At 42.3% G+C, this 26,256-nt stretch overlaps 2 protein-coding genes across 2 annotated transcripts; one reads left to right on the top strand and one right to left on the bottom strand.

Annotated features, from left to right (window-relative positions):
• Window positions 1-9,500: 9,500 nt before the first annotated feature.
• ftr84 (finTRIM family, member 84) lies at window positions 9,501-19,104 on the top strand. The gene is made up of 8 exons (XM_084114247.1): window positions 9,501-10,111; window positions 11,657-11,752; window positions 14,177-14,302; window positions 16,002-16,109; window positions 16,278-16,434; window positions 17,228-17,281; window positions 17,378-17,431; window positions 17,542-19,104. The coding sequence occupies exons 1-8, from the start codon at window positions 9,545-9,547 to the stop codon at window positions 18,084-18,086; spliced, it is 1,707 nt and encodes a 568-aa protein (XP_083970373.1). The 5' UTR covers window positions 9,501-9,544; the 3' UTR covers window positions 18,087-19,104.
• A 1,064-nt stretch (window positions 19,105-20,168) lies between these two features.
• nfkbib (nuclear factor of kappa light polypeptide gene enhancer in B-cells inhibitor, beta) lies at window positions 20,169-24,514 on the bottom strand. The gene is made up of 6 exons (XM_084114248.1): window positions 23,679-24,514; window positions 23,471-23,588; window positions 21,667-21,871; window positions 21,451-21,539; window positions 21,114-21,350; window positions 20,169-21,035 (listed from the first exon to the last, which is right to left on the bottom strand). Exons 1-6 carry the CDS (start codon window positions 24,167-24,169, stop codon window positions 20,991-20,993), a joined length of 1,185 nt encoding a protein of 394 aa, XP_083970374.1. The 5' UTR covers window positions 24,170-24,514; the 3' UTR covers window positions 20,169-20,990.
• Between the last annotated feature and the right edge of the window lie 1,742 nt (window positions 24,515-26,256).

The following is a 26,256-nucleotide window of genomic DNA, read 5'->3' as shown; positions in this document are numbered from 1 at the left end:
GAGCAAGAGCTAAAAAGAGGAGTCAAAGAGGATAAAATACATCTATGTGTTTATTTCTTTGGATTTTGATCAGGGTTTTTTTCCATGCTGGAACTCCGGACGATGGACGATGCGAGATGGCAAGTCAACCCACACGAAACGAACCATGACTGAGGCAAAACAGTTCAATCTAACCCGGGAACCGGGTAGGAAAATTCTGATTACCTGCTAGTTTCACACAAACGGAGCCAAGTTTTCTTTATTTTTTTCCTTCAAGAGACCGCTCAAAGGAATGTATTTGTGGAGACGGAGCTATTTTTTTTATTGTTCCTTATTTTTTTCGTACCACACAGAGTTTTCTAGAACTGTGGAATCGAATAATTTTCCTGGTGAATCTATCGAACTGAAATATTTTGAACCAAGTCGCTTGAACTGAATCTTTCTGAACTGAGATTGCTGAATCAAACTTCGAAACCAAATTTTTCTGAGTTGAATCTTTTGCACTGGATTTACTGATTGTCTTTTGGATTGAATGTATTGAACCAAATCTTTTTGAATTTTATTGACCAAACTGAATGTACTGAACAGAGTTATTGAAGAGAATCTATTGAATCAAAATTTCCTGAATTGTTCTTGTAACATTTTGAATACCAAAGAGTTATTTTTTTTCTGTTTTGAGTTAACTGAGGTTGTCAAAAGTTATAATTGCAAACTTGTTATAAGGTTGCAGTCTAACTAAACTCTATAGTTATTTGGTGCACCCAGATTAGTCCATGAATAACTCATGTATTGCAATTTGATTGAGTTTCTTTGTCATTACGATCTATTATTCAACTGATACTGTGAATACTGTTAAATAATTTATTTATTTTACTTTCTTTTACTTTATTCTCTACAACAACAACATTTATTTATAAAGCACATTTAAACACAATATAGATTGATCCAAAGTGCTGTACATAGTGCAAAGCAGGTCTACACTATAAAAAAAAATCTATTTATTTTCAATATAGATTTATTTCCTCACAAAGCTAAGCTGTTTAATTTATGCCTTCCGAGCCGAACCTACTGGCCTATAGATTATTCTCAGTGCCTGTCAATCATAGCAGGTGTTACAGTTGCTGAGTATGTGCAGGTGATGAGCAGGAGGAATGCTGGGAATTGTCGTTTTGAGAGTGCAGCAGTGAAGGAGGGCCGGTGACAGAACCCCTCCGGAGGGGATTCCAGACATTCCAAAACACTAAAGTTCCTTGGGGAAGTGGAAGGAGGAAGAAGCCAAGGCGGAGAGGGAGGCAGGCAGGAGGAGCCCCAACAGACGGTTCAGAATGCAGGGCGGAGCTGAAGAGTTTGAACACATGAGAGTTTGAGGAATGCCGGCTAAACTTTTGACATCTGGAGGGCTGGCTGAGAGACGGGCGTCTGGAGGGCCAGCTGGGTGTCTGGAGTGGCGACCATGGCAGACCTGATGAAACACAGAGAACAGAACTCGAGATCGGCCTCCATGGCCGTGACTGGGGAGCTATGATCGGCCTCCATGGCCGTGACAAGTAAGCTATGATTGGCCTCCATGGCAGTGTGACAAGTAAGCTATGATCGGCCTCCGTGACAGTGTGACAAGTAAGCTATGATCGTCCTCCATGGCCGTGACAGGGGAGCTATTATCGGCCTCCATGGCCATGACAAGTAAGCTATGATTGTCCTAATGGCAGTGTGACAAGTAAGCTATGATTTGCCTCCGTGGCTGTGACAAGTAAGCTATGATTGGCCTCCATGGCCATAACGGGGGAGCTATGATCGTCCTCCATGGCCTTGACGGGGGAGCTATGATCGGCCTCTGTGGCCATGACATGTAAGCTATGATCGGGACAAGTAAGCTATGATCGGCCTCCGTGGCCGTGACAAGTAAGCTATGATCGGGACAAGTAAGCTATGATTGGCCTCCGTGGCCGTGACAAGTAAGCTATGATCTTCCTCCATTGCCGTGACGGGGGAGCTATGATCGGCCTCCATGGCCGTGACAAGTAAGCTATGATCGGCCTCCGTGGCCGTGACAAGTAAGCTATGATTGGCCTCCGTGGCCGTGACAAGTAAGCTATGATTGGCCTCCCTGGCCGTGACAAATAAGTAAGCTATGATTGGCCTCCGTGGCCGTGACAAGTAAGCTATGATTGGCCTTCTTGGCCGTGACAAGTAAGCTATAATCTTCCTCCATTGCAGTGACAAGTAAGCTATGATCGGCCTCCGTGGCCTTGACAAGTAAGCTATGATTGGCCTCCCTGGCCGTGACAAGTAAGCTATGATTGGCCTTCTTGGCCGTGACAAGTAAGCTATGATCTTCCTCCATTGCAGTGACAAGTAAGCTATGATCGGCCTCTGTGGCCCTGACAAGTAAGCTATGATTGGCCTCCGTGGCCGTGACAAGTAAGCTATGATCTTCCTCCATTGCCGTGACAGGGGAGCTATGATCGGCCTTCATGGCTGTGACAAGTAAGCTATGATCGGCCTCCATGGCCGTGGCGGGGGAGCTATGATCGGCCTCCGTGGCAGTGTGACAAGTAAGCTATGATCGTCCTCCATGGCCGTGACGGGGGAGCTATGATCGGCCTCCGTGGCCGTGACAAGTAAGCTATGATTGGCCTCCATGGCCGTGACGGGGGAGCTATGATCGGCCTCCGTGGCCGTGACAAATAAGCTATGATTGGCCTCCATGGCCATAACGGGGGAGTTATGATCATCCTCCATGGCCGTGACGGGGAGCTATGATAGGCCTCCGTGGCCATGACAAGTAAGCTATGATTGGCCTCCTTGGCCATGACAAGTAAGCTATGATTGTCCTAATGGCAGTGTGACAAGTAAGCTATGATCGTCCTCCATGGCCGTGACGGGGGAGCTATGATCGGCCTCCGTGGCCGTGACAAGTAAGCTATGATTGGCCTCCATGGCCGTGATGGGGGAGCTATGATCGGCCTCCGTGGCCGTGACAAATAAGCTATGATTGGCCTCCATGGCCATAACGGGGGAGCTATGATCGCCCTCCATGGCCATGACGGGGGAGCTATGATCGGCCTCCGTGGCCATGACAAGTAAGCTATGATCGGGACAAGTAAGCTATGATCGGCCTCCGTGGCCGTGACAAGTAAGCTATGATCGGGACAAGTAAGCTATGATCGGCCTCCGTGGCCGTGACAAGTAAGCTATGATCAGGACAAGTAAGCTATGATTGGCCTCCGTGGCCGTGACAAGTAAGCTATGATCTTCCTCCATTGCCGTGACGGGGGAGCTATGATCGGCCTCCGTGGCCGTGACAAGTAAGCTATGATTGGCCTCCGTGGCCGTGACAAGTAAGCTATGATTGGCCTAATGGCAGTGTGACAAGTAAGCTATGATTTGCCTCCTTGGCCGTGACAAGTAAGCTATGATTGGCCTCCATGGCCATAACGGGGAGCTATGATCGTCCTCCATGGCCTTGACGGGGGAGCTATGATCGGCCTCCGTGGCCGTGACAAGTAAGCTATGATCGGGACAAGTAAGCTATGATCGGCCTCCGTGGCCGTGACAAGTAAGCTATGATCAGGACAAGTAAGCTATGATTGGCCTCCGTGGCCGTGACAAGTAAGCTATGATCTTCCTCCATTGCCGTGACGGGGGAGCTATGATCGGCCTCCGTGGCCGTGACAAGTAAGCTATGATTGGCCTCCGTGGCCGTGACAAGTAAGCTATGATTGGCCTAATGGCAGTGTGACAAGTAAGCTATGATTTGCCTCCTTGGCCGTGACAAGTAAGCTATGATTGGCCTCCATGGCCATAACGGGGAGCTATGATCGTCCTCCATGGCCTTGACGGGGGAGCTATGATCGGCCTCCGTGGCCATGACAAATAAGCTATGATCGGGACAAGTAAGCTATGATCGGCCTCCGTGGCCGTGACAAGTAAGCTATGATCGGGACAAGTAAGCTATGATTGGCCTCCGTGGCCGTGACAAGTAAGCTATGATCTTCCTCCATTGCCGTGACGGGGGAGCTATGATCGGCCTCCATGGCCGTGACAAGTAAGCTATGATCGGGACAAGTAAGCTATGATTGGCCTCCGTGGCCGTGACAAGTAAGCTATGATCTTCCTCCATTGCCGTGACGGGGGAGCTATGATCGGCCTCCATGGCCGTGACAAGTAAGCTATGATCGGCCTCCGTGGCCGTGACAAGTAAGCTATGATTGGCCTCCGTGGCCGTGACAAGTAAGCTATGATTGGCCTCCCTGGCCGTGACAAATAAGTAAGCTATGATTGGCCTCCGTGGCCGTGACAAGTAAGCTATGTTTGGCCTTCTTGGCCGTGACAAGTAAGCTATAATCTTCCTCCATTGCAGTGACAAGTAAGCTATGATTGGCCTCCGTGGCCGTGACAAGTAAGCTATGATCTTCCTCCATTGCCGTGACAGGGGAGCTATGATCGGCCTCCATGGCTGTGACAAGTAAGCTATGATCGGCCTCCATGGCCGTGACGGGGGAGCTATGATCGGCCTCCGTGGCAGTGTGACAAGTAAGCTATGATCGTCCTCCATGGCCGTGACGGGGGAGCTATGATCGGCCTCCCTGGCCGTGACAAGTAAGCTATGATTGGCCTCCATGGCCGTGACGGGGGAGCTATGATCGGCCTCCGTGGCCATGACAAATAAGCTATGATTGGCCTCCATGGCCATAACGGGGGAGCTATGATCGTCATCCGTGGCCGTGACGGGGAACTATGATCGGCCTCCGTGGCCATGACATGTAAGCTATGATTGGCCTCCTTGGCCATGACAAGTAAGCTATGATTGGCCTCCTTGGCCATGACAAGTAAGCTATGATTGTCCTAATGGCAGTGTGACAAGTAAGCTATGATCGTCCTCCATGGCCGTGACGGGGGAGCTATGATCGGCCTCCATGGCCGTGACAAGTAAGCTATGATTGGCCTCCATGGCCGTGACGGGGGAGCTATGATCGGCCTCCGTGGCCGTGACAAATAAGCTATGATTGGCCTCCATGGCCATAACGGGGAAGCTATGATCGTTCTCCATGGCCGTGACGGGGGAACTATGATCGGCCTCCGTGGCCATGACAAGTAAGCTATGATCGGGACAAGTAAGCTATGATTGGCCTCCGTGGCCGTGACAAGTAAGCTATGATTGGGACAAGTGAGCTATGATTGGCCTCCGTGGCCGTGACAAGTAAGCTATGATCGTCCTCCATGGCCGTGACGGGGGAGCTATGATCGGCCTCCATGGCCGTGACAAGTAAGCTATGATCGGCCTCCGTGGCCGTGACAAGTAAGCTATGATTGGCCTCCGTGGCCGTGAGAAGTAAGCTATGATCGGCCATCCGTGGCTGTGAGAAATAAGCTATGATTGGCCTCCGTGGCCGTGACAAGTAAGCTATGATTGGCCTCCGTGGCCGTGACAAGTAAGCTATGATTGGCCTCCGTGGCTGTGACAAGTAAGCTATGATCTTCCTCCATTGCCGTGACGGGGAAGCTATGATCGGCCTCCGTGGCCGTGACGGGGGAGCTATGATCGGCCTCCGTGGCCATGACAAGTAAGCTATGATTGGCCTGCCTGGCCATGACAAGTAAGCTATGATTGGCCTCCGTGGCCGTGACAAGTAAGCTATGATCGGCCTCCGTGGCCGTGACAAGTAAGCTATGATTGGCCTGCCTGGCCATGACAAGTAAGCTATGATTGGCCTTCGTGGCCGTGACAAGTAAGCTATGATCGGCCTCCGTGGACGTGACAAGTGAGCTATGATTGGCCTCCGTGGCCGTGACAAGTGAGCTATGATCGGCCTCCGTGGCCGTGACAAGTAAGCTATGATTGGCCTCCCTGGCCGTGACAAGTAAGCTATTATTGGCCTCCCTGGCCGTGACAAGTAAGCTATGATTGGCCTTCTTGGTCGTGACAAGTAAGCTATAATCTTCCTCCATTGCAGTGACAAGTAAGCTATGATCGGCCTCCGTGGCCGTGACAAGTAAGCTATGATCGGCCTCCGTGGCTGTGAGAAATAAGTAAGCTATGATTGGCCTCCGTGGCCGTGACAAGTAAGCTATGATTGGCCTCCGTGGCCATGACAAGTAAGCTATGATTGGCCTCCGTGGCCGTGACAAGTAAGCTATGATCTTCCTCCATTGCGGTGACGGGGAAGCTATGATCGGCCTCCGTGGCCGTGACAAGCAAGCTATGATCGGCCTCCGTAGCTGGGACAAGTAAGCTATGATTGGCCTCCTTGGCCGTGACAAGTAAGCTATGATCTTCCTCCATTGCCGTGACAAGTAAGCTATGATCGGCCTCCGTGGCCGTGACAAGTAAGCTATGATTGGCCTGCCTGCCCATGACAAGTAAGCTATGATTGGCCTCCGTGGCCGTGACAAGTAAGCTATGATCGGCCTCCGTGGACGTGACAAGTGAGCTATGATCGGCCTCCGTGGCCGTGACAAGTAAGCTATGATTGGCCTCCCTGGCCGTGACAAGTAAGCTATGATTGGCCTCCCTGGCCGTGACAAGTAAGCTATGATTGGCCTTCTTGGCCGTGACAAGTAAGCTATAATCTTCCTCCATTGCAGTGACAAGTAAGCTATGATCGGCCTCCGTGGCCCTGACAAGTAAGCTATGATTGGCCTCCCTGGCCGTGACAAGTAAGCTATGATTGGCCTTCTTGGCCGTGACAAGTAAGCTATGATCTTCCTCCATTGCAGTGACAAGTAAGCTATGATCGGCCTCCGTGGCCCTGACAAGTAAGCTATGATTTGCCTCCTTGGCCGTGACAAGTAAGCTATGATCTTCCTCCATTGCCGTGACAGGGGAGCTATGATCGGCCTCCATGGCTGTGACAAGTAAGCTATGATCGGCCTCCATGGCCGTGACGGGGGAGCTATGATCGGCCTCCGTGGCAGTGTGACAAGTAAGCTATGATCGTCCTCCATGGCCGTGACGGGGGAGCTATGATCGGCCTCCGTGGCTGTGACAAGTAAGCTATGATCGGCCTCCGTGGCCGTGACAAGTAAGCTATGATTGGCCTCCCTGGCCGTGACAAGTAAGCTATGATTGGCCTCCGTGGCCGTGACAAGTAAGCTATGATCGGCTTCCGTGGACGTGACAAGTGAGCTATGATTGGCCTCCGTGGCCGTGACAAGTGAGCTATGATCGGCTTCCGTGGCCATGACAAGTAAGCTATGATTGGCCTCCCTGGCCGTGACATGTAAGCTATGATTGGCCTTCTTGGCCGTGACAAGTAAGCTATGATCTTCCTCCATTGCAGTGACAGGGGAGCTATGATCGGCCTCCGTGGCCCTGACAAGTAAGCTATGATCGGCCTCCTTGGCCGTGACAAGTAAGCTATGATCTTCCTCCATTGCCGTGACAGGGGAGCTATGATCGGCCTCCGTAGCCCTGACAAGTAAGCTATGACCTTCCTCCATTGCCGTGACAGGGGAGCTATGATCGGCCTCCATGGCTGTGACAAGTAAGCTATGATCGGCCTCCGTGGCCGTGACAAGTAAGCTATGATTGGCCTCCCTGGCCGTGACAAGTAAGCTATGATCGGCCTCCTTGGCCGTGACAAGTAAGCTATGATCTTCCTCCATTGCCGTGACGGGGGAGCTATGATCGGCCTCCGTGGCTGTGACAAGTAAGCTATGATCGGCCTCCGTGGCTGTGACAAGTAAGCTATGATTGGCCTCCGTGGCCGTGACAAGTAAGCTATGATCGGCCTCCATGGCTGTGACAAGTAAGCTATGATCGGCCTCCCTGGCCGTGACAAGTAAGCTATGATAGGCTTGGGTATGATAACCCTTAAGCTGAATCCTGGGCAGAAAGGGACTCAGGACTCTTGAGCTCGCGTGAGGAGTGATGCAATGGTGTCTTCAACTGCCTCACACACAGTGAAGAAGGATCTACTTAGCCACAGTACATATTCAATATATTGCTCCAAGGAAAACATGTTAGCTGCTGCTGGTATTTGTCGAAGATGGTCGTCCAATCCACTCCAGAAGACTACATCAGGGTAGTATCATTCTAGGGTACTATAAGGGATGTTATGGCTCTTACTGTGAGAACCTCTAGCGGGTGGACATCTTGGGAAAGGGAGAGGAACAGGTCAAGCAGGGTGAACTGGATACAATGGTTCTTGAATGGAACGAAGCTTGTTAGATTCATTCTGTGTGGGTCTAGTCTTCTTTCAGGAGAGAGAGCTGGATGAATAATGAATAACAACACAAAGCTTTATTGAACAGTGTCCAAACAGGTGAGTATAGACGACAAACAATGAGCAATGCAAGTATAATGCTTCAGTTCTTAGGGTTGCAGGTGACGATAGAGGATGTAACTTCAATTGGTAAGTATATCCACACACACATCTTTTGGGTGCTGTTAGGAGGTAAATATCTCAAATGAGTAGACAGTGAGGGAGGACCAGTGCACTTGTGACAGTAGTCAGGCAATACCATAAGAGCAAGAATGCTGTACGAATATCAGCATCAGAATATTACGTTTGCAAATGTGATACTAATTTTATACAACAGCTCAATAAACAAGAAGTTAATATTAGGCACCTTACATTTTTACACTCAGAATATTGTCTGTTTTTGCTCTCTTTTGCCCATGCAAAATGTTGGTTCCAAACAAATCCACAGTAGAGCCATTTCATAGAGCCCCCCCATATATTTGGCTCCGAATTGCAAAGGCCACCTCTGGTTAAGAGCAGAGAAATATGTGCACCCATCTACCCTGTACTGAATTTCCCTTCATGACACCAGACAGTTTGACCTTGAAATTCTTCCTCTCTCAGATCCAGCATGTATGTGTGTTTATGCTCTACCTGCATGACACTAGGCTCAGTGTGTACAGTACACACTGTGCTGTCATGTCACAGTAGTTTACTCACAGAATACAACCACTGACTAGCCAAATTTATTCTAACCACTTTCCATATTGACAGACAAAACAGTTTCACATTTCGCTGCAGTGCATGTACAGAGAGAGAGCACATTTGCTGGTTTTGAGTTTTATTTGTTTGAATTTGCACTATTAGAAACTTAAAGTGACAGTTCGCTGAAAAATGAAACTTCTGTTCTCATGTCGTTCCAATTCTGTATGACTTGTTCTTTCTTCTGTGGAACATAAAAGAAGGTATTTCGGGCAAATATACATTTTTTCCTTCCCCATATAATGAAAGTTAATAGGATCCTGTGTTGTTTTGGACCCTCTTGATTTTTTAATCTTCAAAATATTTTCTTTGATATACCGCAGAAGAAACAAAATCAAACAGGTTTGGAATGACATGAGTGAGAGTAAATGATAACAATATTAATTTCTGGGTGAGCTATCAGTTTAATTCTTTCTTTAACATTTGCTCTAATTGTGTTTTAAGTGACTTCCTGAAACAGGATACCTGTACATGTGCCTCATAAACCCTCATCTAAGCTCATACTGTGTTTATAGTTCAGCATCTCCACCCTTGGTGCTAATCTATAAATACAGGTGTGTTCCTGCTTCAGTTGCTCTTTCAATTCACCTGTCTTTCTCACGTCTTCCCTTTAGAAAATGGCAGAATCTGACTACCTTGACTACACCTGTCCACTCTGCACAGACACCCAGCGAGACCCCGTCACCATCCCGTGTGGAGACACCTTCTGCTTGGAGTGCATTAAGATCTACTGGGACCATTCTGACCACCTCGGCGTGTATAGTTGTCCGCAGTGCCAGGCGACCTTCACTCCTCGGCCCATACTCAGACGTAACGTACCCCACATAGGCAACCCGGAGCCTAGGCCGCCCCCACGTGAGCTAACCCCGTTTCCGTACTTCAAGCGTGACGCGCTGTGTGATTTCTGTACCGGTCGGCGGAGCAAAGCGGTGAAGTCGTGTCTGATGTGTCTGGCCTATTACTGCGAGACGCACATCAAGCCTCACTATGAATCAGCCACGTTTAAACGACATAAACTGGTGGACGAGACAGGACACCTAGATCGGAAGATCTGCCCACAGCATGAAAAAGGCTTAGAGCTTTTCTGCCGCTCAGACCAGATGTGCATCTGTGTGCTGTGTACAGTACGAGAACATCGCAGCCACAACATAGTCAGTGCAGATGATGAACGCACAGAGAAACAGGTGAGACATCATGAGGAGATTGTAATTGTCAAGAGTAGACCAGGATAAGTTGTCACAGAGGCCATATCTGAAGCCACCTTTCCACTGCACACGACAAATGACAGCCGTTGAACCGGAAGTCATTCATTTCCCATGGAGAGTCGTACGGGAGCTGCGGGGAGTTCCGATCATATGCGTATGCGGAAAATTCGGATCCGATTTGAGTTTTGGATCCATTGAAATATCTGAACTTCTGCAAATAGACCGTATGCGACCGGCCGACCGGATGTGATGTATTCCAATATGTATTCTACATAGCTTACATGTAGTCCAATCAAATCAGTGTGTGCAAGTTGAGAATTTTTAATTCTTAAAAAAAAAACTTGATCCGAAACACTTAATACTTTAAAAAATGCATGGTTATTCATAAATAAGTAAAAAACGATGAATTTAATATATATATTATTGTTTTTAATATTGTAATTTTTTCCTCCAAAATTATTGGCGGTCATTTTTCATTCATTCATTCATTCATTCAACCATGGTAAATGCACGAATAGCCTAATAAAGGCTCTTGTTGTTACACTCATTTACTGGAGACGCAAAAATAAATAATAAAAGAAATTGCCGTGTACGATCGTAATGAAAGTTTCGTGCGAATGACACTAGGGGGCGAAATGCGACAATCTTATGCGAATGTCGTGTGCAGTGGAAAGGCAGCTTGAGAAACTATTACGTTTTTGAGTCAAAAGTCCAATTACACAAATATGTAGGCTATTTTCTCTATCAGTAGTTTTATAGTTGGTTTCAAACATAGTTAACAATGTATTTTATTAAATTAAATAATGTTTGTGATTTTGTGAATTTCAGGATCATAATTTAGTCAACTTTACACTGAAGAAAGATTTTAACTGAAAGGTTGAACTATGTTCTCAGGATAAGGATATTTTTCAGAATAGTCAAAGTCCTTTTTCATAAAAGTCAGGGAAAGTTGTCACAGCTGGTTTTAACCTGTTTATACATTCATATACTTTTAAAATAATTAATTCATATTCAAAACGGTGGTTTGGTATTTTTGTGTTTCATAATTAATGTAATGAATTGTTTCCCGGCAATAACAGTGGAAATGTAAAATAGCTTTTTGAAGATTTCATAAATCTTTAAGGTATCTGTCTTGACTTTGAAAAATTAACCTATCCAGAGAAATTTTCTAAAGTTAAAATGTCAACTGACAACTAGCCTTAGCCTAGGCTACTCTATGCCTCATTCTCTGTGGACTTTCACAGGTTTCGATGCTCTAATCAAAATTTTATATTGTAAGAATAATTGGGTATATGACTTGAACAATGTAAAAGTCACTTTTGATCAATTTAATGCATCCTCAATTAATTTTTTACAATTTTTTTATGTAGACCTAAAGTAGCTAATTGTTAGGACTATTGTAATATTATAACACTATTGTATTATCTTCCTGGATAAATATTTTGTCTAGCAAACATCTGCTGTAATGAAGACTGTAATCTCAGATCTCTATTTTCTGCATACATTTTTTGTGTGTGATTATAGAAAGTCTTGGTTGTGACTCAGACAGAGGTTCAGCACATTATCCAGGATCGAATGAAAGAACTTCAAGAACTCAGACACAACGTGGATGTTCTTAAGGTTAGTCCAGTCCGGAGAGTCCTAAAGAAGCTTCTGGGTGAAACCATAACACGAAAGCATATAGACAAGTTCCGTCGTTACAAACAAAGTTCAACGATTTGGCGTTTCAACAAACATTTGCAAACAGCGTCACAGACTTGCGTGGTTGGGTTAGAACCCGCCATGAATCAAACATGAATGACATGGAACAAAAAAACTGTACATTAGGTGCCATGTTCGTTACAGCAGCATCTCGGAGATCTCGAATAGATTAATTAGCAGAAGTTATTACTTTTCCACCTCTGGTGACGTCATTAACAATAGTCCTATTTAGTGGTGCAGGTATAACATCAAAACCCAGAAGACTAATTCGCCGCTGGTTCCTTCGAGATTTTCCTATGGGGTTTTATAATGTTTTTTTATTTATTATTATTTATGTGTAAAATAAAGCCTGTGGTAAATATAACTTTACTATACTTCAACATTTTGTTCTACAATCAAGTAGCATCTGTTCTGGCAGGTCACGTTATTTAAGCTTGCATCAGCTGACTCTCAGCTGATCCACGTCTACTTATAGGAATATGACGCCTATCACTGTATACATAAGCTCCTTCAGTATTTTCAACAGCTTTTTACCCTCCTCCTTCCCCAGCTCCTCCTCTCGTCCAGTCAGGATTTGGTATTCTGATTCCCCTTTGAATCAGACTAAATTCTCGAATTATGTTCTACATTAAAATCTTGAATTAATGATATATGCAATACATTCATGTTGGTGTTCTGTTTACCCTAAGGGGGGTTATTGCTGCTCTCCCTGCTCTTATCCATGCTAGGCTGCATGGATGCACAGTGAGTTCTTGCCCAGAACCATATGTAGCAAATTAGCTCTAAAGAAATATTAATAATTAATCATAACTTGTTAGAATTGATTATGAATATTTGGATCAGTTAATAGAATTAACATAATGTAGTAAAATTAATATTACAATCAATTAACCTGTGCTGTGAACACTCAGTGTTAATTGTTTATTAATTCTAAGAAATGTACATTTCCGGGGTATGGGAAATGTCTTTCTTACTGTACAGTATATTCAGAGCCTGTAGTCAAAATCTACATGATTAGGGACTTGAGCTCAGTATGAGCTTGAGACACAGACAACTTTTCGTGTGATATGAATAAGACTTTATTAACTAGACTAAACACTTAAACTACTCTAACATACACATACATACAAACATGCATACAGTTTACCAAGGGAAAGAGAGCTGAAGCTGAAGCTGAAGCTGAAGCGAGGGAAAGCAAGAAGTTATAGCATTGTTTGAAATTCAGCAGATCAACAGCCTTGAGCAAACCATCAGTTTAGTTCTAACACGCCCTTCTTTAAAAGGGGTAAGGATACTTAATGTATCAAATAATGAGACTAAGTTTGATACTTGCATGTCTCGCCCATTTGAATTAAACTTTCCTGATGCAATTTGTTGAGGCTCCAGTTGATCTTTGCTGATGTTGTCTTGATGAGAGAGAACCAGTGTGAGTCAGAGGATCTTTGGTGAATGGAAAGACAAGGCCGCAGCCTGGCACAAGCTTGAGGGTCCTTAGAAAACTTCTAGTTCAGCATCTTCACATCAGGAATCTTTACAACAAAGACACACAAAGAATCTTTATAATATAAGATTTTTTAATACTAATGCATCACAAAGTTAGTACAGTCACAAAATGAAATGTAAATTAACAAAGATAATGGGGGACAAAGATTGGAGTTTATAGAGAGTAAACATGATTTTGGTTAACCATGCAAGTCTGAAACATTAATCCAAAAGAGTTTAAAAGAGAGAATGAATACATAGGCCAAACCACATAAAAGGAAAATCATGAGATGGGGAAAATTAGATACATGTTTATACATTTCTCAAGTGGTTATATATTGAAAATATAGGATTAAAAGGTTTTTTTTTTCTTCTCAGCAGAATTAAGTGAGAGTCACAACTCTCTGCAAATTCCTTTTGGGGCTGTAAAAAGTCTTATCAGTCTTAATGTGATAAGACAGCTTGGGGTGTGAATGAGTGTGTGCAGTGTACATTGTAGAACAAAATGTCAAATTATCATCAAGTTATGTTTACCACAGGCTTTATTTTAGTCATAAATTGAAAGAAAAAAAAAACGTATAAAACCCCATAGGAAAACCTTGAAGGAGCAGCGGCAAATTAGACTTCCGGGTTCTGACCTCCTACCTGCACCACTTTATTGTTGAACCAGTGGCTCAAATGACAGAGGTGCAACCATGTTACTGCAGTTTCGGTAATCTGTCGTGACTAGATGGTTAGTATTTCCAACGATGCATCATACTATAGTAGTTAATGAGCGAGTTACATCGTTGTACGTGAAACTTAAAAAAGTGTATAAAATGGCTGTGTGGATTAATGTCGTTTTTTGCCCTTTCTCTGCAGGAAAATGCACAGCGGGCACAGACTGACAGTGATAAAATCTTCAGCGAGATGTTACAGGCGGTAGATCGGTGGCATGCTGAGATAAGCCAACTCATACAGGCCAACCTACAGGCCTCCATGGCTCAGGTGCATACACATTACATTCAGATGTGAATGAATTAAAATCAGTGATGCATTATCCATTTAAACCCCAGGTGCATATTGAGGAACTATGGTGAAAAAAATTAAGTTCAATTCAAGTGTTGACATGGGGGAGAAAAACATACAGTCATGGTCAGAATTATTGGCACCCTTGGTAAATATGAACAAAGAAGGCTGTGAAAATAAATCTGCATTGTTAATCAAAGAATTCACAAAAATAGAACCTTTTTGATAATGGGGGGGAAAATCTCTTAATGAAATAAATAAAAATATGGCATGCTTTTATTCAATACATTTTGCAACCAAGATAACATCTATGAGTCTTCTTCTATAATGCCTGAGTTTGGAGAACACCTGACAAGAGGTCATTCCGTCATACAGAATCTCTCCAGATTCTTCAGATTCCCAGATCCATGTTGGTGCTTCTCTTCAGTTCACCCCACTCATTTTCTATAGGCCTCAGGTCAGGGGACTGGGATGGCCATGGCAGAAGCTTCATTTTGAGCTTAGTGACCCATTTTTGTTTTGATTTTGATGTTTGTTTTGGATCATTGTCCTGATGGGAGATCTGAACAACGACCATTATAAGATTTCTGGCAGAGGCGGTGAGGTTTTGATTGTTTATCTGTTGGTATTTGATAGAAACTATGATGCCATGTATCTGAACAAGATGTCCAGGACCTCCAGCAAAAAATAGGACCACAATTTCAAAGTTATTTAATCGTGGACATGGGGTAATTGTTATACCTTTTTTGCAGCCAAAAAGCTAGTTTTTAGTTTCATCTGACCATAGAATCCGGTCTCTTTTGAATTTCCAGTCGTGTCTGACAACTGAATATGCTGGAGTTTGTTTTTGGATGAGAGCAGAGAATTTTTCTTGAAACCATTTTTAAAGAACATGTGGTGATGAAGGCGCTGTTTGGTATTTTATTTTATTGTTTCTTTGAGGTTTTCTTACTCCAAGACTCAAACTAATTTCTGCAGTTCTCCAGCTGTGATCCTTGGAGAGTCTTTGGCCACTCAAACTATCCTCCTCGCCGTGAATTAAGACAATATAGACAGTCTTCTTCTAGGAAGATTTATAACGTCTTTAGTTGATTGGAACTTCTTAATTACTGCCCTGATGGTGGAAATGGGGATTTTCAATGGTTTAGCTATTTCTAACAGCCACTTTCTATTTTGTGAAGCTCAACAATCTTTTGCTGCACATCAGAACTATATATTTTGGTTTTACTCATTGTGATGGATGATTAAGGGAATTTTTGTAGTCATATTCATGTGAAACAAGAAGTCACGGCTAGACAATTTCATGTTCCTAGTCACCATGGTGTGCTAAAATATGTAAATACGAATGGGAATTTACTTCAGAGATATTTTACTCATAAGAATTTCAAAGGTTTCCCAATAATTCTGGCCAGCTTGTTTTGGAGAAAAACATTTATTTCCTAATGTGAAACTTTCACTTGTTTTACTTCAATGAAAGGTTGATAGATCTAACTGAATGATAGATTAAAAGGATAAACAATGCACATTTATTTTCACAGCCTTCTTTGATCATATTTACCAAGGGTGCCAAAAATTCTGACCATGACTGTAACTGATATGTTTCACACACAATGCTTATAGAGCTGCTACAGTTGCTGTTCCCCGCTCTCAGACTGTGATAGCTTTAATGTTCTGACAGGCTCAGGGTTACATAGAGAGGCTTGAACAAGAGATCATGGAGCTTCAGAAGAGAGATGCTGAACTACGTCAAATACTTGACACAGAGGACAACATTCACTTCCTACAGGTAAAGAACAGCCTCTCACATTTCACTAGTTTTCTTTTTATCATTCTGGATTTCTGCCATTGAGAAAGTTGAAATCTGTGGACTAGCCTGACTGGAAATTTAATATGGACATTCAGGGAAGCTACTAAGCAGCACAGGTTTTGTTAAGTGTCTTCATTATTTGTGCAGAATTTTCCCACACTATCAGTTGCACCGGAGCCCATGGTGCCCAAAGTGCTGATAAACCAAGAGTTTTCCTTCGGTGAGATCACCAAGACCGTCTCTGACATGAAAGAACACCTGGACGACATCTGCAAAAAAGAGCTGGGAAACATCTCCAAACGAGGTTACAATGAATATACTATAACATTTAACCACTGAGAGGCTAAGGAAAAGACATGGGATCTCTTTTGACTTATGTAATATCTATATTTAAAAGGCACAAAATAATAACTATTAAGTAGAGATGGAAAGCATTGCTCTGCTTCAGAAACGGACAGCAAACTAATTATAATCAGCTGTACCCCTGTAGTTCCAGAATAAATTATTGATGTAAATGCAAACAATGACACAGACAGTATACACACTATTGTTCAAATGTTTGGGGTTGGTAAGATCATTTTTAAATTCCTATGCTCATAAAGGCTGCATTTTTTAAAAATAAAAAATACTGTAAAAACAGTATTGTTATATTATTATAACATTTTAAATAACTTTTTTCTATTTCAGTCGGCGAAAACTAGTGCTGACAGACACAAAACGGAGTAACATACTAATCCGACAAAACCCCACAAACGTATCTGTTGCCTTTAGTCGGCGTCTGTCGGTGCAGTGTGAATTGGCCTTAAAATTTAATTCATTCTCCTTCAGAAATCATCCTAATATGCTGATTTGGTGCTCAAGAAACAGTTGTAAATTTGTTTGATGAATAGAAAGTCTAAAAGAACAGCATTTATTTGAAATATACATCTTTTGTAACATTATAAATGTACTCTCACTTTTGATCAATTTAATGCATCCTTATAAAATATACAATATTAATAAAATATGATTAAAAAAAATTTGACTCTACTTTTGATCGTAGCGTACAAAATGCTATATTTTATCTACTATTAATTTTTGCATGATACATTTTTCAGTGAGTGACACTTCAGTCTATGTCCTTATTCCGAGGTCTGGAGGACGTTTGAATGGTGAGGTTCTACATTTCTGTTTATTTAGAATGAAGTAGCCTATGTTACAGCACAACTCTGCTCATTTATGTGCTTAGCTTTATACTATATTTTCAGCTCCGATAAGAACTGACTTCCCAGAGCCTAAATCAAGACTGGATTTCCTCAGATGTGAGTATATAGACAATTAACATGAATTAATGTCTTCACTATACAGATGATAACATTTTATTCTTATAAATGTTGAAGGAGTCTATTTTTTCTACAATATTATTTCACAGATTCTTGTAAACTTACATTTGATCTCAACACCGCCTATAAAGAACTAGTCCTTTCAGACGGGAATCGTCGGGTGATCCGTAAGCGAACAACCCAGTTCTACCCAGATCACCCGGAGCGGTTCGATGGGTTTTGCCAGATCCTGTGCAAGGAGCCGCTCAGTGGATTACGGCATTACTGGGAGGCAGAGTGGAACGGTGAATTTTCCATTGGAGTTGCCTTTAAGAGCATCAGCCGTAAAGGTAAGAACTCGAACAGCCTTCTGGGATACAATGATAAATCCTGGAGTCTCCTGTGCTCAGACTCTGGATACTCCGCCTGGCACAATAAGATGGATAAAGATCTGCCGGGAGCAGCTCGTGCCACACGGATCGGTGTGTATCTGGATTACGCTGGAGGATCTGTATCCTTTTACACTGTGTCTGAGACAGTGGAGCTCATCCACAGATTCCAGGCCAAGTTCTCTGAACCGCTGTATGCTGGGTTTGGTGTTGGATCATCTGTAACTCTGTGCATGCTGGAGAAGAACTGCCGAACATACCGCTAAAGGGTTCTGAGCTTAACTTTGACTCTTAATTGACTCTTAACTTTTGACTCTTAATTGATTAATGAAACAGAATCTTGAAAGGGTGAACATTGAAATTCAATAAAAGGGTCATTTAAAAAATGTGAAACTGTGAATCTCATGAAGATGTTTTCTGGTCACATTTTACATTTTAAGAAAAAAATAATTATTGTTTTGCATAATGTAAAAGTCTGCTATTAGGATCCTATACATTGTGACATTATTTTCAGGAGAATTTTATCCTCCAATTCTTATTACTCTAATGGCAAATAATAATTCTTATATTTAAAAATAACTAAATTTTTAATGTGATTCTAAAACTTTACTTTTAACTTTGAGTTAATAATGAACACTTCTGTTCCTCACAGCCTCATTTTCATTTCTGTAAAGAATATGGTACTACCTTGACTAAAGGTCTATTCAGGGGCGTAGTTTGTGGGGGGGATGGGGGGGAGATAACCCCCCCAATATTTAAATCTATGCATTACAACCCCCCCAATATTTATACCATGATCACAATATCAGGAGGCATACCCAAACTTCAACCCCCCCAATGTTCGAACCAAATCTACGCCCTTGGGTCTATTACAGTAATGAGAATCATACTTTTAATTTTTTTTTAAAAAAACATTAACAGATATGAGGGGGTAAAATGTGCTTATTTATCCTGAAAAGTTTTTTTGTTTTGTTTTTTCCTTTGGTTTTTGGTTGAGTGGCAGTAAATATTACCAAAACATTTTAATAAAAAAATAAAATTCTAAGTTACTTCTTAAAAAGGGCAAGTGTGTATAAAAAATGAGAGCAGACATGTTTAAAAATAACAAAGCCGGCTAATCCAGTCAGGATGATTTCTTTTGAATGAAGTGTTATTTCAAAACCTGCAGCCATTCACACATAATATGCATTCTGCAATCTTTGGGTTCAGATGCGGCTACATCAAGAGAAAAGTGTGTATTTAAGTGATTATGTGAACGAGACAAATAAAACAAGTCTTATTATCATTATTGTTTATTGTCCATTTGAATGGTTTCTAAGAGCTTTTCAGTAATTTCACCCATCACCAAGTAAACAGAAATATGTACAGATGAGAGGACAAATCCATCACTCTGCAGGATGTTTGTTTATATATGGATTAGAAACATTCAAATGCAAATCCAGATTCCCCTAAAATCAACCGTACCTCTCAATTTTTAAGACATGGCTAGTACACTTGTTTAATTAATCCCTAAATGTTACTCCCTCCTCTCTCTTTTTACATCTAGAATGGCATATTCTCAATGAATGAATAATCATTAACCTTGTCATTTAAAACAGGACAAACTTAATCAGCTCAACATTATACAGTCAACTCACAGAGGACAAGTACCAGTTGACCAGGAGCCCTGATTTCCAAAGGAGTGTCTGTATTACCAACAGAGGGCACCAATCATCGAGAAAATTTTCGCACTAACCCCAACAAACAGAAAATCTGAAATAGGCCTACAAACAGGTGACTGTAAATGTCCACAACCATAATGCCCCAATAGCATGTGTGAGTGAGTGAATACATTATTCTCCACTTTTGTAACAATTGAAAACAAAACAGTCTGTCAGACATATGTATTTTTTTATATTATACTGTATTTATATTATATTTAAAATATATTTTAAGATGCTTTAATAAGACAAAAAAGTAATTGTGTTGTCATGCGTTTAATATAATTTGGAATGTTTGTTGATGCTTCAGTTCAAATAATATGATAGTGTAACTGTAAGCGGTTAGTTGAGTATGAACATCCTTAGATCAAGAATTTAGCTCTAATTCTATTTCTGTGCATTCAGTCCAAAGTTTTGAATTTGTTGCCATTTGTATTGTAGAATTCTGTAACGTCTGTATTTTTTAACCATTTAGTTTATCCTCTCTATCTGACCTACTATCCATCTCTGAATTCAGATATCCACCTCTTGTCTCCTATTTCAACCCTAACACCCATTATATGTGAAGAAAGAAGTTAAAAAAAATCCACTCTAAACACACAAAACAATTGGGGCAGTGAAATTCCATTCAAAAAAACACAGCCAATAGTTGGTTTAACAGTAATAGTAAGTAAACCAGTTTATTAAAAACCATTCATTTTCTCTTCAAGATCTTCGCAGCTAAATCTGGCTAATAATTTAGTTTTAAAAATAAAGAAAGCAAGCCACTATTGTCATGTTGTGGACATAATGAATCTACCCACTAGTGGCAGTCCCACAGCCATGCTGCTTGCGTGGCACGCAACCTAAGGTGTCTGATATCATCCAGGGAATTTGGTTCTTAAAGCAATAGTTCACCCTAAAATTACATAATTTACTCATCCTCATGTCGTTCCAAACCTGTATGACTTTATTTCTTCTGTGGAACACAAAAGAAGATATTTTACCTAAAGATTTGATAGATATGTTGTCCAAACAACATTGGACTCCATTGTCATTTTCTGTGTGCACAAAAACCCACATTTGTCAAACTATCTTCCCCAAAAGAGAGAAACTCATACAGGTTTGAAACATCATGAGGATGAGTAAATGATAACAGAATATTCATCTTTAGGTAAAATACCATTTAGGCCACACACAAGATGAGCCAGTGAGAGGTTTTACTAAATAAAAAGCTGCCTCCATTGTTATAGCTTTGAAAAGGCTTTGCGTGATGTCAGGCTTAAATAACTAAGGTCCTCCATGACTAACATAATCTAGCTATGTATTCCATTGAACCAGAAGCAGCGTACTGACATCATACTGTACCTTAAAACAAAATATACACACAGACACACATAATAGCCTCCACCAAATACACTCAGATGCCACAATTGTTCAGCTGGATTTCAAAGGGTCTAATGGCAGAGTAGTGTCCATGTTTTTTTACAGCTACAGCACTCGCTGTCCATTAATGATGACATCATCAAACTCCTCCTGTGACAGATAGAGAAATGGTAAGTACAGAAACATACTTTTAAGCATTCTGTAAATGTGTGTGGATTTGGCTCTAACCTCTTCACTCTCTCTGTACTCCTCCTCTTCCTCATCGCCCTGTATGTATGTGGCCCCATGGGCACTAAGTAGGGCCTGCACTTCTTTGTTGGGTCTGTAAAGGGCACAGTAGTACGGGGTGTGGCCTGCATACGAGCGCTGATTCACCAATGCGCCGGCGCTCAATAACAAATCCACTACCGCTGACCTTTGACCTTCTACTGCCCAGTGCAGTGGAGACCGACCTGACCCCAAATCCTACAAAGCCAGAGTTAATGATTGAACACTAAAATATACTCGAAAAGAAGATTAATATGATCTTTTATTAAATATATATTTTTTATTTATAATTTCTTACGCGTTGATTGGCATCTGCTCCTGCCTCCAGCAGCATTTTGATGATGTCACAATTGCCCCTATGTACAGCCAGGTGCAGTGCACTCACACCTTAAAGAGACAGATGGACAGAGAAAGGTATAGTATGGATGGAAAAGACAGGGATGTATACTGATAAAATAAATTAGATTAAATATTAATCAGAGTGAAAATGTGTTTGCTTGAGTTTGTAGTGTACCTGAATAATTGGTGATGCTGAGGTGCTCCGGTGGGGTACGTGGGCAGCTGGTGAGCTCTCTCACACACTCTGTGCGAAGCTCTCGGACAGCCAGGTGTAAAGGTGTGTTGCCGCCCCTCTCTTGGATCTCCGCACTGGCTCCGCTCCACAACAGTGCCCGAACACACTCGCTCCGGTCTACTATGACTGCTAAATGTAGAGCGGTCTGAGCGAAGAGGGTGGAAAAATTACATTGGTTACACATCAGTGTTATAATGTACACTTAAGGCCAAAGTATACTTCACTTTTTACATGTGCGCAAGGGTCAGCGTACAGTGCGCGTGACGCGAATTTCGTCATCAAAAGAGTCCCACTTTTGTAAGCGAAAGCACTTTGGATAGGTAAAGGATTGGAAGCGAAAGGAGTACCGCTTTTTTGCACACGTACTTCGCTCGCTACGTGTAAAAAAAACGAAGTGTACTTTCTGCTTCACAATAAGTCTCTTTCAAGGAATGTCTGTTCACTCAGCAACCATATTTGCAATGGGTCCGGGAAGCTACATTTCAGAACACTGAGTGTTTCTATAGCAATCGGAGCTTCTAACGGCAGCTGCAGTGACACATTGACTTTACCAATCAGAGATCAGCCTAGCTCTTTTATTTAGAAAGCAGGACTTATTCCGCCAAATTGCATGTTGTCATTATATAAAGTCTTTGCTATAAATAGTCTCAGCCTCAGACGTCACGCCCAGTGACCATTGGCCGAACATCTGATGCATAAAGCACACAAAATTGGAAACACTTAAGGAGTTTCGAAGTCGTCATCTGATTGGTTGAGTTCCCGGGAGAAGTGTGTGTCGTGTTCTTTAACGATCCGTCAGGAAACAAAGCCGTTGAAACCAAACCCCTTCATAGAAGAAGAAAGTTGTCATTTTTACAACTGTGACAATCAACGCTTATCAGGATCAACTAAACGCTGGATTTTCAAAAGTATTGAAGTATGTGAAATATGTCCATACATAAGAGTTTTACACGCCGGTCTGTTATTGTAGGGACATTATATTTTCACTCCTCTAAACATAACGCTGAGCAAAACTAACAGATTAGTTGTTTTACATGTCAGTCAGACGTCCCCTTGGCCAATGAAAGCAGCGATGGAGTCCAGATGAAGGTCTGGCTATGCAAGACTATAGGGCCCTTTTTAAAAAAAAGAAGAAGTTTTGCATTATTTCCAGAGAACAATCATGTTGTTTGGCTTGCTAGTGCTTGATTTCCGTTTTCCAATAGGTGCATATGGATGAGAAAAATTTAGTTGTATGTGAGAGAATTTTCTTTTCTTATTGTGACACATATCTGAGGCTTCACGAAAATGGGAAAAAATGTAGGGCGGGACTTTATTTTGTCCATCGAGAATTGACTGGATCATTGTCATTTGCTAATTGCTGCGATCTGGTGACGTGAGTGCCAGGTTGCTGAAAGGAAGGGATTATTGTCCTGCCCTCATAGCATCACAGCAATTCATCGGAGAAGAAATGTTGTTGTGACGAGGCGAGGAAGTTAATGTTTTCTATTAAAAATGACTAAGAATTAAAAAAACATGGACAAATAATTTATATTCCATAAAAAATAAGAATGGTCAAGTATGAATTAATAGTGACTTTGACAGCAAAATGCAATTTAACCTAATTTAATATGTAATATTTTATGAAACAATAAATCAGATGATTGGAAGTAACGTTAAAGCAATTCTTCTTGATCCATAGGTGCTGCCCTGTCAGATCAAGTTACTTGTTTCTTTAGATCTGGCAACACTGTTGTGCGTTTACCTGGCCCAGGTCATTTTGGATGTTCAGGTAAGGAGTCCAAGTCTTGTCCACCACAATTTCTTCAAGCAGGCACTGAACAACACCCCACTGCTCATGAATCAGCGCCAAATGAAGTACCCTGAGAGACAAAAAAGATAATACACAGTCTAAATCCAATGGCCTTCCAAACAGACAAATGTACAGGCAACAGAAAACAACAAAGACTTACGTGTCACCGTCCTCTGACAGAAAGTTGAGTGTGTTGAAGAGTTCCTCTCTCCGCTGCCGACCCTCCTCAGTGTCCGAGACCGCCAGTCTGTCTGTACCTGCGGGCTCGCTTAGGATCATGGTGCCGATCCCGTCGGAGAGACACCCCACCACCGCATCCTCATTAATCGAGTCCCCGATGGCAGAATCGAGCCTCTCTCCGCCGCCAATCGACACGCAGTCCATGGTGCCCCTGTTGTCGGACTCGTCCGAAGGTGGGATGTCAGGTATGTCAGACATAGATCGATCAGGTGCCCAAATCTGCTCGGCCTCTGTGTAAGTGCCGTAGGGACCCTCAAAACCGAGTCCGACCCCGCTTAAGGAGTCTAACCCGCTGTCACACCAGTCATCCGGGACAGCGTCCACGGCGCCCCGTTTCTCCAAAGTGTAGCTCGGTCCAGGCCGTGCATTCTGTCTTCGGGATTCACCGTGAATATCTTGCGTCCCCTCCATTTAAATATCAGTCATCCGTTTAAATGATGTCAGCTGTAATAAGAGAAACTGCTTTTCTTGACCAACAGCTATCTGCTGGCGCCGTTTTCGCTTCTATCCAGATGGATTGTTTTTAGGGGAACAAGATGAGCTCTTTCTGGACAAATTCCCAAACAACAGCGGCAAGCGCTGTCGCACGAGCCTCAGATTCCCTCCATGTCCGGAGCATTATAAAACTATAGATTGCTCACCTTGTGAGCGGCTTACTGTTGCCCAATTTGTCCAGAAAAGGCCGTGTGTCTGCGTAGGTGTTTTCCTGGGGAATTCCCAAAGCCTCTCTCGTAACCAGACACCGCGGGGAAGTGCGCATGCGTAGGGCTCAAGGCGCGCATGCGTAGCACACCAAACGAACTGTCAGTTACATTAGTTTCTTTGGGAGTTTTAGCGCGTTGCGTTTGTTGGGGGGAATTTCAAGTAGGCTAGTTATTAACTTGAACTGTCAATAAAGCAAAGCAAAGAAACGGCGTGGCCATTTGATCCGTCTTTTAATTGTTTGTTTTGTGTTGCAATTTAATATGCTGCTTGGGTGTGTGATTAATAATATAACATAGGCCTACATATATAGACTACAATAGGAAGAGCAGGAAATACGCTATTTGTCTCAAACATGTATGTTACCATTTTTGTCTGCTACAAAATTACAGTAGTTTACAGTAGTAAACTGTGTTAATTAGTGGCAAGTATAAAGAGTGTTAGTTGTTACAAACCACTGCACTACCATGGTGAGTTGTAACACGGACATACAATGTTGTGGTTATTGAATTCATATCAACACCCCACATTTTAAGCACTTAAATTAAAAATTGTAAACAGCCTATATGTAGCACTATAATTCAAATAAAATTGGGAATATGGCCTAATATATGGGTCAGTGACATTACGTGCATATTTTTGTGTCCAAGTGCATTATTTCCTTTTAAAATACTTTGATAAATTCTATATAATTCTATAAAATAGTATGGCATCATTTTAGAGTTGAAACCTTTCATATAAACAAATTTTATGAATATCAGTAGTTTTAAAGATGTTGAGATAGGCTACTTAAAAAAACCTTTGTATATTCTCAAATGTCAGTGTGGCACAACTGCAAACATGGCTTTTTTTATTATGAATTGACAAGGTAGGCTAATGACAGTAAGCATGATAATGCATCATCCAGAGGACCTAAACTGATCCTTGTGGCAGAGTGAAAATGTTTGTAGATCTCTCTCAAATACTGGTAAAAACTGCTAATTTCAAGAATGGTTAAAGCTGGTACACTTTCCATGTCAGGTGGTACAACTACAGTACATCTATTGTACAACCTAAAAACAGTAAAAACAGAATTTAAACACTTTGAAATGTTATTCAACAACTGAAACTTGTTTAAACACATTGTTCATGACTTTAATATCTATTTTATATTAATACACTCACCTAAAGGATTATTAGGAACACCATACTAATACTGTGTTTGACCCCCTTTCGCCTTCAGAACTGCCTTAATTCTACGTGGCATTGATTCAACAAGGTGCTGAAAGCATTCTTTAGAAATGTTGGCCCATATTGATAGGATAGCATCTTGCAGTTGATGGAGATTTGTGGGATGCACATCCAGGGCACGAAGCTCCCGTTCCACCACATCCCAAAGATGCTCTATTGGGTTGAGATCTGGTGACTGTGGGGGCCATTTTAGTACAGTGAACTCATTGTCATGTTCAAGAAACCAATTTGAAATGATTCGAGCTTTGTGACATGGTGCATTATCCTGCTGGAAGTAGCCATCAGAGGATGGGTACATGGTGGTCATAAAGGGATGGACATGGTCAGAAACAATGCTCAGGTAGGCCGTGGCATTTAAACGATGCCCAATTGGCACTAAGGGGCCTAAAGTGTGCCAAGAAAACATCCCCCACACCATTACACCACCACCACCAGCCTGCACAGTGGTAACAAGGCATGATGGATCCATGTTCTCATTCTGTTTACGCCAAATTCTGACTCTACCATCTGAATGTCTCAACAGAAATCAAGACTCATCAGACCAGGCAACATTTTTCCAGTCTTCA

Source organism: Abramis brama (assembly GCF_963993115.1).
Source record: "Abramis brama genome assembly, chromosome: 5".
Lineage (NCBI taxonomy): Eukaryota > Metazoa > Chordata > Actinopteri > Cypriniformes > Leuciscidae > Abramis > Abramis brama.
This window is presented reverse-complemented; position numbering and strand designations above follow the sequence as displayed.

Coding starts and splice junctions, on each gene's coding strand:
- ftr84 (XM_084114247.1), top strand. CDS start 9,545: ATGGCAGAATCTGACTACCTTGACTACACCTGTCCACTCTGCACAGAC. Junction 11,753..14,176: donor ACAACGTGGATGTTCTTAAG/GTTAGTCCAGTC, acceptor CTTTCTCTGCAG/GAAAATGCACAGCGGGCACA. Junction 17,282..17,377: donor GTCTGGAGGACGTTTGAATG/GTGAGGTTCTAC, acceptor CTATATTTTCAG/CTCCGATAAGAACTGACTTC.
- nfkbib (XM_084114248.1), bottom strand. CDS start 24,169: ATGGAGGGGACGCAAGATATTCACGGTGAATCCCGAAGACAGAATGCA. Junction 23,589..23,678: donor CTGTCAGAGGACGGTGACAC/GTAAGTCTTTGT, acceptor TTTGTCTCTCAG/GGTACTTCATTTGGCGCTGA. Junction 21,036..21,113: donor AGTACAGAGAGAGTGAAGAG/GTTAGAGCCAAA, acceptor TATCTGTCACAG/GAGGAGTTTGATGATGTCAT.